This window comes from Somniosus microcephalus, chromosome 3, assembly GCF_052327205.1.
Source record: "Somniosus microcephalus isolate GS21.2 chromosome 3, FLI_Smic_1.0, whole genome shotgun sequence".
In the NCBI taxonomy this organism is placed as follows: Eukaryota; Metazoa; Chordata; class Chondrichthyes; order Squaliformes; family Somniosidae; genus Somniosus; species Somniosus microcephalus.
In genome coordinates this window covers 161023174-161040767 of record NC_140989.1, presented here as the reverse complement: position 1 = coordinate 161040767, position 17594 = coordinate 161023174, and the positions used below count along the sequence as shown (strand labels likewise).

The window sequence follows — 17594 nt, the reverse complement described above, 5'->3', positions numbered from 1 at the left end:
ATCATGTCTTGACCTGCAGAAGTGTTCCTTTAACTAAATCACTTGTAGGCATATGGAGAACCAATTATCAGAGGCTGTGCTAGTGAGGCTGGGAGGGGGAGCCTCCATCTATCCCTTAAACTGAGTGGATCGTGGGCTTCTTGCCTGCAATATGCTCGAATGTCAGGCGAGGCTCCATCAACATCATTGGTAACTCAGAATTCAGACCACTTGGGTTTAATGAAGATCTGATGGTGTGGGTACCATAAACCTGCGAGTCTCTGTGTGCAATCTGAATGTGGCGGGAGGGGAAGAGACAGCGGGGCAGTGGAAAGAGCATGAGGTCAGAGAGAGAGTGGGGCAGTGGAAAGAGTATAAGGTCAGAGAGAGAGCGGGACAGTGGAAATGGCACGAGGTCAGAGAGAGAGCGGGGAAGTGGAAAGGGCATGAGGTCAGAGAGAGAGCGGGGCAGTGGAAAGGGCATGAGGTCAGAGAGAGAGCGGGGCAGTGGAAAGGGCATGAGGTCAGAGAGAGAGCGGGGCAGTGGAAAGGGCATGAGGTCAGAGAGGGAGCGGGACAGTGGAAAGGGCATGAGGTCAGAGAGAGAGCGGGGCAGTGGAAAAGGCGTGAGGTCAGAGAGAGAGCGGGGCAGTGGAAAGAGCATGAGGTCAGAGAGAGAGCGGGGCCGTGGAAAGGGCATTAGGTCAGAGAGAGAGCGGGGCAGTGGAAAGGGCATGAGGTCAGAGAGAGAGCGGGGCAGTGGAAAGGGCATGAGGTCAGAGAGAGAGCGAGGCAGTGGAAAAGGCATGAGGTCAGAGAGGAAGCGGGGCAGTGGAAAGGGCATGAGGTCAGAGAGGGAGCGGGACAGTGGAAACAGCATGAGGTCAGAGAGAGAGCGGGGCCGTGGAAAGGGCATGAGGTCAGAGAGAGAGCGGGGCAGTGGAAAGAGCGTGAGGTCAGAGAGAGAGAGCGGGCAGTGGAAAGGGCATGAGGTCAGAGAGAGAGAGCGGGCAGTGGAAAGGGCATGAGGTCAGAGAGAGAGAGCGGGGTGATGTGCCTCAATAAATCCGAGACTCGATGTTAGCGAAACAAAACAAGGCTTTTATTGACTTAAAAGGTAACACACAGAGGAGAATGTATCTTCCATCCAGAGGTCTGCCGTACTGGATGTGCTGCAGGCTGGGCCAGCTTACATAGGAGCCAGGTATGGGCGGAGCCCTACACATAGTACAATACAATGGAAATGAAACTGAAACCAACCACAGTCACAGGCAGAGAAATACTGATGAGCGATGAATGGAATATTTCATCACACGGGGCAGTGGAAAGAGCATGAGGTCAGAGAGAGAGCGGGACAGTGGAAAGGGCGTGAGGTCAGAGAGAGAGCGGGGCAGTGGAAATGGCGTGAGGTCAGAGAGAGAGCGGGGCAGTGGAAAGGGCGTGAGGTCAGAGAGAGAGCGGGGCCGTGGAAAGGGCATGAGGTCAGAGAGAGAGCGGGGCAGTGGAAAGGGCATGAGGTCAGAGAGAGAGCGGGGCCGTGGAAAGGGCATGAGGTCAGAGAGAGAGCAGGGCCGTGGAAAGGGCGTGAGGTCAGAGAGAGAGCGGGGCAGTGGAAAGGGCATGAGGTCAGAGAGAGAGCGGGACAGTGGAAAGGGCATGAGGTCAGAGAGAGAGCGGGGCAGTGGAAAGGGCATGAGGTCAGAGAGAGAGCGGGGCCGTGGAAAGGGCATGAGGTCAGAGAGAGAGCGGGGCCGTGGAAAGGGCGTGAGGTCAGAGAGAGAGCGGGGCCGTGGAAAGGGCGTGAGGTCAGAGAGAGAGCGGGGCAGTGGAAAGGGCATGAGGTCAGAGAGGGAGCGGGGCAGTGGAAAGGGCATGAGGTCAGAGAGAGAGCGCGGCCGTGGAAAGGGCATGAGGTCAGAGAGAGAGAGCGGGGCAGTGGAAAGGGCATGAGGTCAGAGAGAGAGAGCGGGGCCGTGGAAAGAGCATGAGGTCAGAGAGAGAGAGCAGGGCCATGGAAAGGGCATGAGGTCAGAGAGAGAGAGCGGGGCAGTGGAAAGGGCGTGAGGTCCGAGAGAGAGCGGGGCAGTGGAAAGGGCATGAGGTCAGAGAGAGAGAGTGGGGCCGTGGAAAGAGCATGAGGTCAGAGAGAGAGCGGGGCAGTGGAAAGGGCATGAGGTCAGAGAGAGAGAGAGAGCGGGGCCGTGGAAAGAGCATGAGGTCAGAGAGAGAGAGCGGGGCCGTGTAAAGAGCATGAGGTCAGGATCTTGAGGAATGGAGATCATAGGAACAGGAGTCGCCATTCAGCCGCTCGAGCCTGTTCTGCCATTCAATTAGATCATGGCTGATCTGTATCTTAACTCCATTTCCCCGTCTTGGTCCCATATCCCTTATTAATCTTACCTAACAAAAATCTACAAATCTCAGTTTTGACATTTTCAGTTGATCCCCAGCCTCACCAGCTTTTTGAGGAAGAGAGGTTCTGATTTCCACCACCCTTTGTGTGAAGAAGTGCTTCCTGACATCACCCCTGAAAGGCCTAGCTCTAATTTTAAGGTTATGCCCTGTTGTTCTGGATTCCCCCACCAGAGGAAATAGTTTCTCTCTATCTACCCTTTCAGCTCCTTTAATCATCTTAAACACCACAATTAGCTCACCCCTTAATCTTCTATATTCAAGGGAATACAAACCAAGTATCTGCAACCTGTCCTCATAATCTAACCCTTTTAGCCCCATTGCAGGGGAAAGAAACAGAAATGGACTGGGATAATGTTTTGAAACGACAGAATTCACTGTGATAACGATAAGAGGACTAATGTTGAACTGCGTGCACAGGTGACACTGCTTACCTTGTTGAGTTTGGTGGCTCTGTACTCAGTCTGCCTGAAGACCTGTTGATAGAGACTGGACAGCTTCGTCATGTCGTCTGTCAGATATTTGCTCTGTTGAGGGTTCTGCTCTGTGAAATCCTGCATCGTCGCATCCAGTTCCACAAGCTTCACGTTACAGCTGTCGAGCTTGTCCCAAAGTCTCTGCAAATACAAGGTCATCAAATCCCCTCACAATAAACCCATGTTCAACTTATTGTTCTGCCCCACTGTTTCTCCATGTAATGCAAGTCCCCCAGGCCCCCATTACTGAACTTAGGGTGTGCACAGCAAACCTATTCACAGGCCTCTTCTAATATCAGTGCTGGTCTTGGTGTCAGCCATAGCTCAGTTGGTAGCACTCTCACCTCTGAGTCAGAAGGTTGTGGGTTCAAAGTCCCAATCCAGAGACCTGAGCACAAAATCTGGGCAGACACTTCAGTGCAGTACTGTGCGAGTGCTGCCCTCTCAGGTGGACGTAAAAGATCCCACTATTTTGAAGAAGACCAGGGGAGTTCTCCCTGCTATACTGGCCCACATTTATCCCTCAACTAATGTCACTTACAAACAGATTATCTGGTCATTATCACATTGCTCTTTGTGGGATCTTGCTGTGTGCAAATTGGCTGCTGCATTTCCTAGATCACAACAGTGACAGCATTTGAAAAGTACTTCAATGGCTGTGAAGCGCTTTGGGATGTCCTGAGGTCGTGAAAGGTGCCGTACTAATGCAAGTTCCTTCTTCTTCTTTACCATCACTATGAAGAACTAGGGTAGGTTTTCAACCAGTTAGCCCCTCAATTAACAGACATAAATTAGACGTAAGCACAGAAAGTTGCATGTGGCAAGGATCAGGAAGCAGTAACTTCTGAGGAGCAGTACCATCAATTAGTCAAGAGTGGGGTCAGAGTTGCGAACGAAACAAACTAGAGTCGGTGACTGAGCAAGGAGTAGCACCAAGAGGAGTGGTGTTGAGAGGAAAGCGAGGACCATGATTGAACAGGAAATGGCACCAAGAGGGAGTGGTGTTGAAAGGGGAGAGAGGACAATGACTGAGCAGGGAGTAGTGAGCTAAGTGGTGAGTTTTAACTTGCCCCTTTATTATTGTGGATGTGAAAAGGTCAAGATCCCAAAGGTGATTCTGAAATAAATGAGAGAACAAACAGCTGCTCCTTTAGAGAACTGTTGCATTTTCTTCATTGCACATCCTGAAATACTTCCTCCTGATAACAGGTTGTGGGGTTTCAGACTCAACATAAAGTAGTGAAAGAAAAAACCCTGGAGTCATTTAAGAACCAATTGAATGCTGCACTGAAGGGACTTTCTGGTCTTTCTGGATTAATCAGCTGCAATGGGCCGAATAGCCTGTCCCATCGGAATTATCTTGTGATCTTCTGATAATTCACCTCCTTCTTAGGAACTCAAAATTAAGGTCCCTCAATAGAACAATGTTCTACAGAATGCTGAAGCTTCCCAAAGGTCAACTGTACTTTTAGAAAAGGGAAAAATGCAAGCGAGACCATCTGTAAAATAAATATTTTAGAAAACTGAAAACATGAAAGAGTCTAGTCTCTGAGTCAGAAGGCCGTGGGTTCAAGTCCCACTCCTGAGACTTGAACACATAATCCAGGCTGACACTCCCGAGTGCAGAACTGAGGGAGTGCTGCACTGTCAGAGATGCTGGGGGAGAAATTCGGTGGAGCCGCAAACGGGGCGCCAAGCTCGCCTGGGCGCCGGAATTAGCACAGCGATCGGAGCAGTTGCGACCGACGGAAATTCAGCTTGAACGCCCCAAGAGGGACACGGGGCGAGGATCGAGGCGCTCCGCATCCCTCTTAGGGCGCTGTAACTGAATATCGCAGCGCAACGTGCCGCAGTGTCACACGCTGCGGCACGGCACGCTGCGGTACTGCAGGCCTTCCTCCCATTCTTAAGGGGGAGGGGCCTGCACCAGCGCGATCAGAGATCGCGAGTGCCGGCAAAAGAGCCCGGCACCAAGGAGAAGTGCCGGGCTCTTGGAAAACAGTCGGCACTGCCGCGGGGGGAGCTCAGGAGGCCGGGGACAGAGGTGCTGGCATGCGGCCGCCGAAAAAAACGGCCGCCCCACACCTCCACCTTAATTTGCGCCACTGCCACCACAGGTAGGCCCCGTGAACCGGGCGCGATTTGTGAACGGCGCTACAGAGGCGGGCGCTACTGAATATCGAGATCGGGGCGGTAGCGGGGCGCTACGCACACCGATGACGTCATCGGTGGCGGCGCAGCACAACAGGCTAACGCCGCCATTAGCGCCCCAGCTAAATATCGCAGGAGGCGTGGCCAGTGGCGCTAAAGCCACTGAGTGCCCTCTTTAGGCGCTAACTGGTGGCGCAGCCCACCGAATTTCTAGGCCGCTGTCTTTTGGATGAGACGTTAAACTTCGGTCCTATTCGCCTGTTGAGTTGACTCGTGAGCACTGAAGATCCCGTGGCCCCTATTTGAAGAACAGAATACAGGCCAACAATCCTCCCTCAACCAACACCACCAAGCAAAATAGTTTAATTCCTCATCTGTCTGACGACAGTTTGTGGGACCTCGCTGTGCTGGAGCGTTTGTGTACCCAGCAACAGTGACTACACTTCGAGTAACTCACTTTTTTAAAAACACTTTGAGATGTTTTTGGATATGTGATAAGGTGCTGTATAAACTAAAGTTCTTTCCTTCTTGCTCTTATCCCATTCTGCTGTAAAACGATAGTAAAGTCTCCTTGTGTTAGAGGTGAGCTAGCAAGATAACACAGGCTCTGTGACTTAGAGAACATTCATCAAACCTCCCCGTGTATACAGATGTATAATACATATACACTTCATTGTAACATGCTGTGAACTAAAGACACCAAAATTTGCTTTTTGTGTCTCCAACATTGAATGCAATAAAACTGGCCATTGTTTGTCTTCCTCACCTTCTGCTCAACCTTGGCTTGTACGATATCGGTTCCTTTCTCTTTCAGTTTTCTGGAAATGTCAGTCAGTCCATCAGAGATCTCCTGCATCCTGCAGTTAAAGTCCAGGGTCACCGCCTGCATTTGCTGAGCTTCTCCTTCTTTCATGTTCACCTAAACAGTGAGAGCATTGAACGTAACAACTGAGAGTCACAGCTCATAGTCAACAAAGTCTAAACTAGCCCTCCCTTTTACAACTGAAAGTTATCTCAGTTTTATTCTGGGGAGAGTGGTTGTGAGGGGTGGGGGGTGGGGAAGAGGAGAGGCTCCATTTTGTGCAGAGAGAAAATGACAGAAACATGTTTCACAAAATGACTATTTTCCCAGGTTTGCTTTGCCTCTCAGCATCATAGAATCTTACAGCACAAAAGGAGGCCATTCGGCCCATTGTGCCTGTGTCGGCTCTTTGAAAGCGTGATTCAATTAATCCCACTCTCCTGCTCTTACCCCATAGCTCTGTAAAATATTCCTTTTCAAGTATTTATCCAATTCCCTTTCAAAAGTTACTATTGAATCTGCTTCCACCACCCTTTCAGGCAGTACATTCCAGATCATAACAACCCACAGCGTAAAAAAATTCCCCCTCATTTCCCCTCTGGCTCTTTTGCCAATTATCTTAAATCTGCGACCCCAAGTGAACAACTCACCTGTCAGTGAAAACAGTTTCTCCTTATTTACTCTGTCAAAACCCTCCATAATTTTGAACAACTCTATTAAATCTCCCCTTACCCTTCTCTGCTCTAAGGAGCACAACCCCAGCTTCTCCAGTCTCTCCACGTAACTGAAGTCCCTCATCCCTGGTACCATTATAGTAAATTTCCTCAGCACCCTCTCCAAGGCCTTGACTTCCTTCCTAAAGTGTGATGCCCAGAACTGGACACAATCCCCTGCTGAGGCCCAACCAAGAATTTATAAAGGTTTAGCATGACTTCCTTGCTTTTGTACTTTGTGCCTCTATTTATAAAGCCCAGGTTCCCATATACTTTTTAAAGAGTCTTATCAACTTGTCCTGCCACCTTCAAAGGTTTGTCTATGTGAACCTCCAGGTCTCTCTGTTTCTCACTTTAAAATTGTACCATTTAGTTTATACCACCTCTCCTCATTCTTCCTACCAAAATGCATTGTGTACTGGTATCAAACAAGCCCCCTTTTGCTCTGCTCCAATGATATCCTTTATCCCCACTCCGTCACCCACTTTGCGCGCCTCAAGTTTCAGTGAAATTATGATCGATTCCCTGCTCTAATAGACAGCTTACTGCCTTGAGTTTACATCCAGCCAAAACAGTAAGAAAGTCATAGCACTACAGACCTCTCTCCAGGGGGGAAAACTGAGTCAAGATTATACCAATTTGACCCAGTTGGAAAGCCTTGCTTCTTCCAGGAAGAATGATCCCTAATGGGTCAATCAAGAAGTGGGTGCAAGACACTCGAGTCTAAGTGACAGGCAAGCTTGGGACAAACTTTACGGTGTCCCCTAAAGATGTAGGCTGGAGCACTGAACTGTCGAGCAGGAGACTCGAGATCAAAACCCTGTCTTGACTTGACACATAGGTCTAGGAATTCAGCTGCTTAGCACCTCCCGTTAACGCCTGCGGGGGGCGTTAACGGGGCACTAAAGGGTTACCAACTGGGCGCGGCAAATTCACCGAAGCACGCGAACTTCCCTGGCAGTTTTGCACTGGCGTTAACACTTAACGCCTCGCTCTGTTGCGCCCCGTAGATCGTGACATCATCAGGTGCGCAGCGCCCCATTACCCTCCCTGATGTGATATTCGCTCCCGCCCCCTGCTGTATCGTTGGGCGTCAATAATGGCAGCAACAGGAGGTGTTGTCACTTCGGCTGGCTGCTTGGGAAGTGATATTTAACGGCAGTGGTGATCAAGTAGGGCAAACTTTATTCTTTGCACCAGTCTGGTGCCTGCTGAATGTTTTTCACGTCTGATTGATGCGCGATTACACAGCCCTCCACTCTCTTAGAGTGCTTGGGGCTGCAATGCAAGTCGCGCAAGCCCTGTGGCCCCACAGAAATACGAGGAAGAATCATGCATCCTATCATTGACCCTTCTCTTTAAGCGAGGGAAGGAGCCTCTGATGCCGGCAACATGCACTGAACTTTCGCCAACGTTCTGCCGCTATCTTCCCTCTCACACACTTTAGCGCCCCAAGAGAAGTGGTAGTGCTTGATTTAGTGCTCCACTTCCCTCTTGGAGCCCTAAAGCTGAAGGCCCCAGTAGGAGAGAAGGATTAGCGTCTAGAGCTACTTTTTCAACTTTTGAAAATTTAGTGCTCCAAGCAGAGCGATATGGAATTTCTAGCCCTTACAGCTGCGTGAGCTTGCAAGCCCTGGCCAGGTCATCTGGGAGAATGGAGAGAAACTAGCCCTCACCTATCACTCAACTCTGGTGATCAACCCAGATGTGTGAGACCTGCACTAGCCGGGGAGAGGAAGTGGAAATCAACCATGGAAAAATAAAATACAGAATAACTGCTTATTTCAATTAAATTAAAAAAAAGTCTGTTTTAAATCAGAATAAAAGGTAATGGCTGAAGTGTTTTTAATATATTAGAAGCCAGTTGCCTTTTTAAAAAAAATCGTTCTTGGGATATGGGTGTCGCTGGCAAGGCCGGCATTTATTGCCCATCCTTGGTTGCTCTTCAAAAGGTGGTGGTGGGCAGTGTGAATCACTGCCATTTCCTAAAGCTTCCCAATTACTGCTGAAGAGGCAGCATTAGTACTTCCTACAGTGCAGGACCATGAATGTTTAAATGTTACACTTATAACTAATGTCAAAGACTCCAAGCTATTTAATATCTTTACAAAGAGCGTAAGAGGCAGTGAATCACTTTTTGAAATTATTTCTTGGGATGTGGGCATCGCTGGAAAAGTTGGCACTTATTGCCTATCCCTAGTTGCCTTCGAGAAGATGGTGGTGGGTCTTCTCCTTGAGCCACTGTAGGCTGTGTGGTGAAGGTGCTTCCATAATGCTGCTAGGTCGGGAGTTTCAGGATTTTGACCCAGCGACAATGAAGGAATGCCGATATATGTTGGATGGTGTGTGGCTTGGAGGGGAACTTGGAGGTGATAGTGTTCCCATGCACCTGCTGCCTTTGTCCTCCTAAAGGGTGGAGGCTGCTGGTTTGGGAGGTGCTGTCGAAGAAGTCTTGGTGAGTTGCTGCAGCGCCTCCTGTATACGGTACACACTGCAGCCACGGTGTGCCGGTGGTGGAGGGAGTGGATGTTTAAGGTGGTGGATGGACTGCCTGAGAAAAGTACATCGCTGAAGGACTGAACGCCAACTTTACCTGTTCTTCAATGGCTCCAAGGGCCAGTGTGACCTCAGCCAATTGCTCGGAGAGCTCAGAGGGCAGAATGGTGTAAAGCTCCAGGTACTTATCGCGCTGTTGACCTCCCAGTCGTTCCACCATCTGGTGTCGAGCAGCTACCTCGGTGTGCAGTTCCTAAACACAAGAGATTACATTACAGCGAGAGAAAGACTTCCCAATTCCTTTGATTAAAAAAACAAATGGAGGAAATGACTTGTAGAAATTAAAAATTATCTTTGCTGGTGGGTAAATGCTACAACATTACATGACCACGAGCCGGCACAGACACGGTGGGCCGAATGGCCTCCTTCTGTGCAGTAAATTTCTATGATTCTACAATTCTAAGACTCACTTTGTACAATTAAAATCTTCCAGGGTGCCCCAGTGAAAATCCAGTAGGGTAAAATTTCATTTTTACTGCATTGGCTCCCAGTCCACCAATGCCTCAGTTTTAAAATTCTCATCCTTGTTTTCAAATTCCACGATGGACTCGCCCCTCCCTGTCTCGGTAACCTCCTCCAGCCCTACAATCCTCCGAGATCTCTGCGCTCTTCCAATTCTGGCCTCTTGCGCATCCCCAATTTCCATCGCCCAACCATTGGCGGCCGTGCCTTCAAGTGCTGAGGGCCTAAGTTCTGGAATCCTCTCCCTAAACCTCTCCGTCTCTCCGCCTCTCTCTCTTCCTTTAAGACGCTCCTTAAAATGTACCTCTTTGACCAAGCTTTTGATCACCAGTCCTAATATCTCCTTAAGGGGCTCGGTGTGAAATTTTGTCCGATAATGTTCCTGTGAAGCGCCTTAGGTTGTTTTACTACGTTAAAGGCGCTATATAAATGCAAGTTTTTACAAAAGCAAAATACTGCGGATGCTGGAAATCTGAAATAAAAACAGAAAATGCTGGAAATACTCAGCAGGTCAGGCAGCATCTGTGAAGAGAGAAACTGAGTTAACGTTTCAAGTCGATGACCTTTCCTCTGACGAAGGGTCATCGACCTGAAACGTTAACTCTGTTTCTCTCTCTCCACAGATGCTGCCTGACCTGCTAAGTATTTCCAGCATTTTCTGTTTTTATTTTAAATGCAAGTTATTGCTGTTTGCCACCTAGGCGTCAAGTATCACCTGGACAGAACGCAGGACGCAAACTTCAGCCGGGAGGATCGCAGGCTGCTAACAGAACCCTCCAGAAATTAACGGAAGTAAAATCAGGCAGGTTCTACAGGGGGGATATGTGAGTCTCCCTGGCAGACTTTCCGTTCTGCGCTCTGTCCAGTCGGTGTTTAATGCCCAAGTGATAACAATGAAATTCTGCCCCAGTGTCTGTTCAGCTGCCACGGATAGCACCTGTTAGCACTCTCTCCTCTGAGTCAGAAGGTTGTGGGTTCAAGCCCCACTCCAGAGACTTGAGCACAAAATCTGGGCTGACACTCCAGTGAAGTGCTGAGGGAGTGTTGCACTGTCGGATGAGACGTTAAACCGAGGCCCCGTCTACCCTCTCAGATGGACGCAAAAGATCCTGTGGCACTATTTGGAAGAAGAGCAAGGGAGTGTCCTAGCCAATATCAATCCCTCAACCAACATCACTAAAACAGATTATCTGGTTATTATCACATTGCTGTTTGTGGGAGCTCGCTGTGCGCAAATTGGCTACCGCGTCTCCTACATTACAACAGTGACTCCACTTCAAAAGTGCTTAATTGGCTGTAAAGTGCTTTGAGATGCATTGAGGTGGTGAAAAATGCTGTATTAATGCAAGTCTTTCTTTCTTTTCTATTAACTGGTGGCTGTCCCTTACCTTCAACTCCCGGAGCTCTGCAACAGCATTGGAGGTTGGGTTTAGCAGATACTCTCTTGTCTCTTGGAGCCACTGTTTGATGGCATTTAATTCGCTCTCCACCTCCTCCCGCTCTTTCAGCTCCTGTTGGACCATTTTCTTGCTCTTCCTTATCTTCTGCCGAACGCTTTAATTGAAAACAGAGACTTTGCTCAATATTCACCTCAACCACATCTTACGTAACCCAACAAGGAAACCCAGCCCATGGAACAAAATCCTCCCGTAAGGAAAAATGGATTTCATTTTTTAAAATTTGATGAGTTCAAATATGATTACGAGAGTGTAAATATCAGCAAGAAATGTTTAACCATTCTTTGGTAAGTCTGTCCATTGAATGAAACAGCAGAGGCTTGGACTTGGCCCAACATTTAGCCCTCGAGCAACACCATTAAAACAGAGTATCTCACTCGCTATTTGCGGGATCTTGCAGGCATGCCAGATCAGGTCAGGTGTGATGGTCCCCACTAGGAACGACAGGGAGAGAGGAACGTTTTCAAGTTGGGAAGGGGCTGGGGGAGCGCTATTTAAAGGCGGGCGCTTCCTGCCTTTTCTTGTCGGCAAAATTTTTGGTTTTAACGCTGTCCTAAGGAGTTTTGGCCCTCAGCATCACTTTTGAGATTCCTAAGCGCCGAGCTCTTTCCCTGGGCCTATCCATTAGTGCTTCCAACACAATTGCTTTTGAGATCTCTCCAGGCCGAGTATAAAGGCTGCAATGAGCAGGGAGTGGCTGGCCAGCAAGATGGCCCCTTCCCTTTAAGAACTGGATGGTGCCAGTCTGTCTGGCTTCTATGGTAATTGGCCTGAGCTTTGGTAGCGTTCTGAGGTAGCGCCTCGCTCCCTGACTTTTGCGCCTTAAGAGAGGTGAGTAGCGCCTGATTTAATGCTCAAATCACCTCCAGGAGTGACAGTCGGAGATGATAATTAGCACCGGGCGCTAAACTTTGCGACTAGCCAATATTAACGCCCCAAAATGGGCGATACTGAATTTTTCCCCCCATTAGTTTAAGATCTAGCACTGGCACAATGGATCAAGTGACCACCTACTTGGCTGTAATTTCTATGATGGCAGTCATGGAAATATATCCCAGCTTGAGATCACCTGGAGGAGCGGGGAGAAAATCAAGAGGGAACGGCAAAATGAGTCGTGCTGTTGGAAACATTATAGAGCTAGTTTCCGATGTATGCTGATTTGATATTTCTGTAATGATAGAGAGGCGTTGCACTAGATATCACACTGCGTCAATATGCTGTGGCTTGCTTGTCTTTATTCATTTATAAAAATCCCCATCTATCTACGAATTAGACCCTAGCCTGGTGAAGTACCTATTGGTGAATAAATACTGATCAACTGGGAGAAGTGGGGCTTCGTGTCTGGAGTATAAGGGTTGGTGTTAAACGCTCATGGCTGGGAGCAAGTGGCAGTCACAGAGCATGACTCAGGTAAGGGGCACCGACTGTGAACAGTGAATTCTTGCACTTGTCCCTCACTGCAACACAGGATGGTAGATGTGTGTTCACAATGTGTAACAGGTCTACACCTGGACTGTTCACACGGCTGCACAGGATGGTGGCTCGAACTCCACTGATCTAAGCTGCACACTGAAATATAAGTTGCATCGAAAGTTCAAGGTCACAGAGGTCAGCAAGATTGTAAATGGAGTGGAAAAAGAAAATCTGGAAATTACTTTATATTAAATTGTGAGAGTAGGACAAGGAGTCACAGGTTTAAAGTAGTCAAAGGCAAATTTTGGACTGATACAGAGCAATTCTTCTCCACACAACACATGGAATGGACTGCCGGGTGGAGTAGTGGAGGTAAAAGCCCTGGAATCAATTGAACACTCAATGAAGGGAATGTTGGATCTTTCTGGACAGATGAACCTAGATGGGCCAAATGGCCTTCCTCATCTGTAATTATCTTGTAAAGTCACCTGGACAATAAACTTCCCCCTTGCTTACCTTATTTAGGAAGAACTTTACAGCAATGGTCAATGCTACCCACTGGTAAATCATTCATTTACCGCACCTACTCAAGGGAGGGAGATGCTCCTTTTCTAAAGTGTAAATACTAGTCTCTCATCCGATCCACTTACTTGTCATATCTGTCCTGCATGGCTTTGATCTCATGCATTACAGGCAGGTCCTCGACGGAGGTAGAAGGCATGGCCACATCTCGGAGCATGTTCAGCGCTTGTTGTCGGAGCACAGTCAGAGTGGACTGCTCCCGTTCCACTTCCTGTGCAAAGGCGTCGTGGTACTCCAGGAGCTCGAGCAGCTCGGCCTTCCTCGCCTTTTCAACAGAGCTGTCAGGGAGCCGATCCTGCAGCTGGTCCACCACGACAGTGGTTGTCTCGATCTGGGGACCAAAGTCAATCCCACGGAGGGGGGCAGAGTAACTAACATGAAAACAACCCGCCTCACCGACAGAAAATAATTGGGTGAATTCACCACCCCCCACTGCCCCACCCCCTTCCTCCCCTGCGTGCTCCAAGTGAGAGAGGGTTGGAGGAGGAACATAGGAACTGGGGGACGCCATTCAGCCCTCGAACCTATTCCGCCATTCAATTAGATCATGGCTGATCTGCATCTTAACTCCATTTACCTGCCTTTGTTCCGTAACTCCTAAGATGGGGGTTACAGTGCTGGAGGAATGGGATCATTGAGGTTACCCAGTTACTCGCTCAAAAAGTTAGGTCTTGACTCCAAACTTATACAAAACTCAAAGGCCTAGAAATTCACTTGGGCGCGGGCAGCTCGCTCGCGCCCAAAAGTTAGCGCTGGGCGGGGAGGCATTAGCGCACGCCGTATATTCGTCTTCTGCGCCCCAATTCGGAAGCGGGCGCTATACCAGGGTGTGCCCGCCTCCGTTTGGGGCGCTGCAACTGAATATCGGCGCGCTAGTTGCCGCAGCGCCACCCGATGCGGTACTGCAGGCCTCCTCCTTCTCTTAAGGGGGAGGTGCCTGCAACGGCCAGAGCCCCGATCGCGAGTGCCGGCAAAAGAGCCCGGCACAACGGAGAAGTGCCGGGCTCCACGGAAACCAGCCGGCAATGCCGGGGATGGGGGGGGGGTGGAGGAGGCCGGGGAAGGAGGTGCGGGCAGGCGGCTGCCGAAAAAACGGCCGGCCGCACCTTCAGCTTTAAAGCGCCCCACTATGGCAGCAGGACGGCCCCGTTTTCTGTTCGCTGTTTGCGCCCGCTTCGGAGGAGGCGGGCGCAAATAAATATGGGGATCGGCGCGGTTTCGGGGCGTTACGGGCCACCGCGCACACCGATGACGTCATCGGTCCCGGCGCAGCGCTAACGGCTACCGCCGCCAATACCGCTGCACTCAATTTCCGCGCTACCACCCCGCCGGCGCAAAAGACCTCTTTAGGCGCTAAGTGGGCGCAAGGCCCACTGAATTTCTAGGCCAAAGTGTAGGAACAGCATTAGAGCAGAATGCTAAAACACGATTGCAATTGAATAACATTACAAAGGAACCCGGTGCATACATCCTGCATGATAATGAAAGCTGTGGTGATATTGCCAACCCTTGTTATTCACTGGCCTAGTTCCCACTCACTAGCTAGGGTAACATTGAAAGAGATGTAGGGGTATCAGTGGGGTTGGCCTTGACATGTCCAATTAGTGTGGAGCAGTAACTGAGAACGCTGAACTGTAGAACTGGGTGACAAAACTTCAGCTTTTCAACTTTGAAAGGGGTCGACTGAGGGGAAACTCGATGGATAGAAATTGGTAGAGAATAGGTAAATTGGGGCCAGAATTTTAAATTAAACCCTAACAACAGGACAAGGAGACACAGGTTGCAGCAGCTCAAAGTGCAAATTTAGGACTGAAATCAGCAATGATTGATCTCCGAGTGAGTAGTAAAAACCCCAGGAATCAGGTGGATGGGAGACTGTTGCAGGGTCTGTCTAGATGGCTGAGTTGGGTTGGGCTGAAAGGGCCATCATTATCTTGTGATCCTGCGATTAACGCCATCCTTACCCAGACTTCCAATTTTTGATGAACTCTCCCGTCCGCCCAGCACCCCCTCCCAGAATTCTGCCCAATCACCCTTGTCATTGTTTTGTTCGTTTTCAATCATTTACCCCAATCTCACTTCAGGATGCAGCGCTACAAACAGGCCAAGAGCTTCTTCCTACTTTCTACCATTGGGACTCCTGTTTGAGCCTTCACACCATTTTTGTAAAAATGAACTCATTAGTCAATGAATTGATAAGACAGGTGTTTTAAGCAGTTTCAGGTGGCTCTGACCTTGTGTCAATGGCTCTTTATTTGGAAAGATGAGTCCTTTAGCCAAACCTGTGGTAAGGGATAAACACAGAAAATCTCAGCAGTCAGGCAGCATCTGTGGAGAGAGGTACAGAGTTAACGTTTCAGTTTGATGACCTTTCATCAGAACTGGAAGATGTTAGACATGAACAGCTTTTAAGCAAGTGCAGAGCCAGGAAAGGGGGAGGGGAAGGAAAGAATAAAGGGGAAGGTCTGTGATAGGGTGGAGGGCAGGAGTGCCTTCTCCTCCTTGCCCAGATTTTCCATACTTCCCTCCTCCCTCTGCAATTCTACTATAACCATTTACACCTCCCCAAGGCCCATCTTTTGTTCCTTTACTTGTCCCATTATCATCCTCCCCCCTTTTCCTTGCACCATCATCACTTTGGTCATCTGATCACTCCTGCCCTTCATCCTATCACAGACCTTTTGCCTTCGTTCTTTTGATACCCCCTTTTCCCTGGCTCTGTACTTGGTTAAAAACTGTCCATCTCTGACATCTTCCAGTTGTGATGAAGGGTCATCGACCTGAAACGTTAACTCTGTTTCTCGCTCCACAGATGCTGCCTGACCTGCTGAGTGTTTCCAGCATTTTCTGTTTTTATTTCAGAGTTCCAGCATCTGCAGTGTTTTTGCTTTGTACCTTGTCAGTGAGGTTTTTCCATCCACGTGCAGCTTCTTCCAGCATCTTTTCCTGCTCTCGGGCTACGCTGCGGAGACGAGTCCAGCGCTGCCACACAGTTGTCATCGACCTGCTTATGGTGGCCTTGCTGGCGTCATTCCCCAGGCTCTCGAGATGTGCGGCTTGCTCCTCCAGGGCTGTGATCTTCTCGTGGAAGGAGTTCACCACAGACAGCAAGGACTGGGAGCGGAGAGAAATATTGGTGAAATGTGTGCTCAGACTAGAATTAGATGCTTTTGCAAACACGTATAACTTATTACATAGAATTATCTATCTATATCTATATATATAAATGGATGGTGGTGTCTGTCTGTCTGTCTGTGTGTATGTCTGCGCTTAACTCAAAAGTTATAGAGCGTACCTACACATATGTTATATCAAAAGAAAGCTTATGATTAGGGGAGCGTCATAGGTGTATTTACTTTTTGGAAAGCCCTTCAAAAAATGGTAAAAATCCGCTCATTAGCGTTGAGTGACGTATCCGCTCATTAGCGTTGAGTGACGTGATGGTTGACCAATCCTATGGGGGGAAGCGCGCTGCGTCACAGGGGGCGTTTCATGGCGTGTGTGGGCGGGGCCTAATCCTACAGCCTGCCGTTAGTGCGGGAGCGGGAAAAACCGGAGTAGGAGCTCATCAGGGGTCAGCCCGCCGTCGTCGGGGGCCCGGAGCGGGAGCTCATCAGGGGTCAGCCCGACCGAAAGCGAGGTGAGCGGCGGCGGTACAGAATGGGAGCCGCTGCGCACGGGGGCTCCGGGTCACCAAGGCCGGGCTCTGAGTCCTACCCCCTTCCCCGCGGTCTCAACCGCGCGGCCCCGAGAGCCCGGGGGAGAGGGAAGCCAGCTCTATTACAGCCCTGGGGGGCTCGGGGTGTGTGAGAGAGACTCGGCGCCATTCCCTCCTTCCTCCCCGCCCCCGGCCAATCACCCCCCCACACACCCGGGAGGCTGGGCTCAGCTCACACTCAGTGTGAAAGAGGAGGAGGAGGCCGGGGATCCGCGGCCTACCACCTCAACATCAATCCCCGAGCTCAGAGCTTTAGCAAAGCGCAGAGAGAGAGAGAGACTCACCTCAGATGGTGTCTGGTGGGGCTGCGGAGACTCTCCGTCTCCTCACACAACACACACACAGCCCGGGTGATGAGAACCTCCGGCTTCACCTACATCTCCTCTCTCTGGATCCTTTTAAAAAAAATTTAAACCACAATCTCGCCTTCTTCCTTCCTTCCTTCCGCCGCCGCGATTCAAACTTCCCGCCGACCTCACAAAATGGCTGCCGCCCCTTCTTCACCCACCGGGCTCTGAGTCCAGCCCCTTCCCTGGGGAGTCTTCCTCTCTTCTCTATCTCCTTCCCTCACTCTCTCCTTCCCTCTCTCTCTCTCTCTCCTTCCCTCTCTCTCTCTCTCCTTCCCTCTCTCTCTCCTTCCCTCTCTCTCTCTCTCCTTCCCTCTCTCTCTGTCTCTCTCTCCTTCCCTCTCTCTCTCTCCTTCCCTCTCTCTCTCTCCTTCCCTCTCTCTCTCTCCTTCCCTCTCTCTCTCTCTCCCTCTCCTTCTCTCTCTCTCTCTCTCTCTCCTTCCCTCTCTCTCTCTCTCTCTCCTTCCCCCTCTCTCTCTCTCTCTCCTCCCCCCCCTCTCTATCTCTCCTCCCCCCCCTCTCTCTC

The 17594-nt window shown here is 49.8% G+C and overlaps 1 protein-coding gene across 12 annotated transcripts in view; it reads right to left on the bottom strand.

Annotated features, from left to right (window-relative positions):
- syne1b (spectrin repeat containing, nuclear envelope 1b) overlaps positions 1 to 17594 on the bottom strand; it is an 834787-nt gene that overhangs the window by 314343 nt on the left and 502850 nt on the right. For all 12 annotated transcript variants that reach the window (XM_085981815.1, XM_085981811.1, XM_085981814.1 and 9 more), the window contains 6 exons: positions 15899 to 16117; positions 13072 to 13334; positions 10940 to 11105; positions 9127 to 9282; positions 5785 to 5937; positions 2826 to 3008 (listed from right to left, as the gene is read on the bottom strand). In XM_085981815.1, the coding sequence (XP_085837941.1) occupies positions 2826 to 3008; positions 5785 to 5937; positions 9127 to 9282; positions 10940 to 11105; positions 13072 to 13334; positions 15899 to 16117 (1140 nt within the window). The remainder of the gene's footprint in view (positions 1 to 2825; positions 3009 to 5784; positions 5938 to 9126; positions 9283 to 10939; positions 11106 to 13071; positions 13335 to 15898; positions 16118 to 17594) is intronic.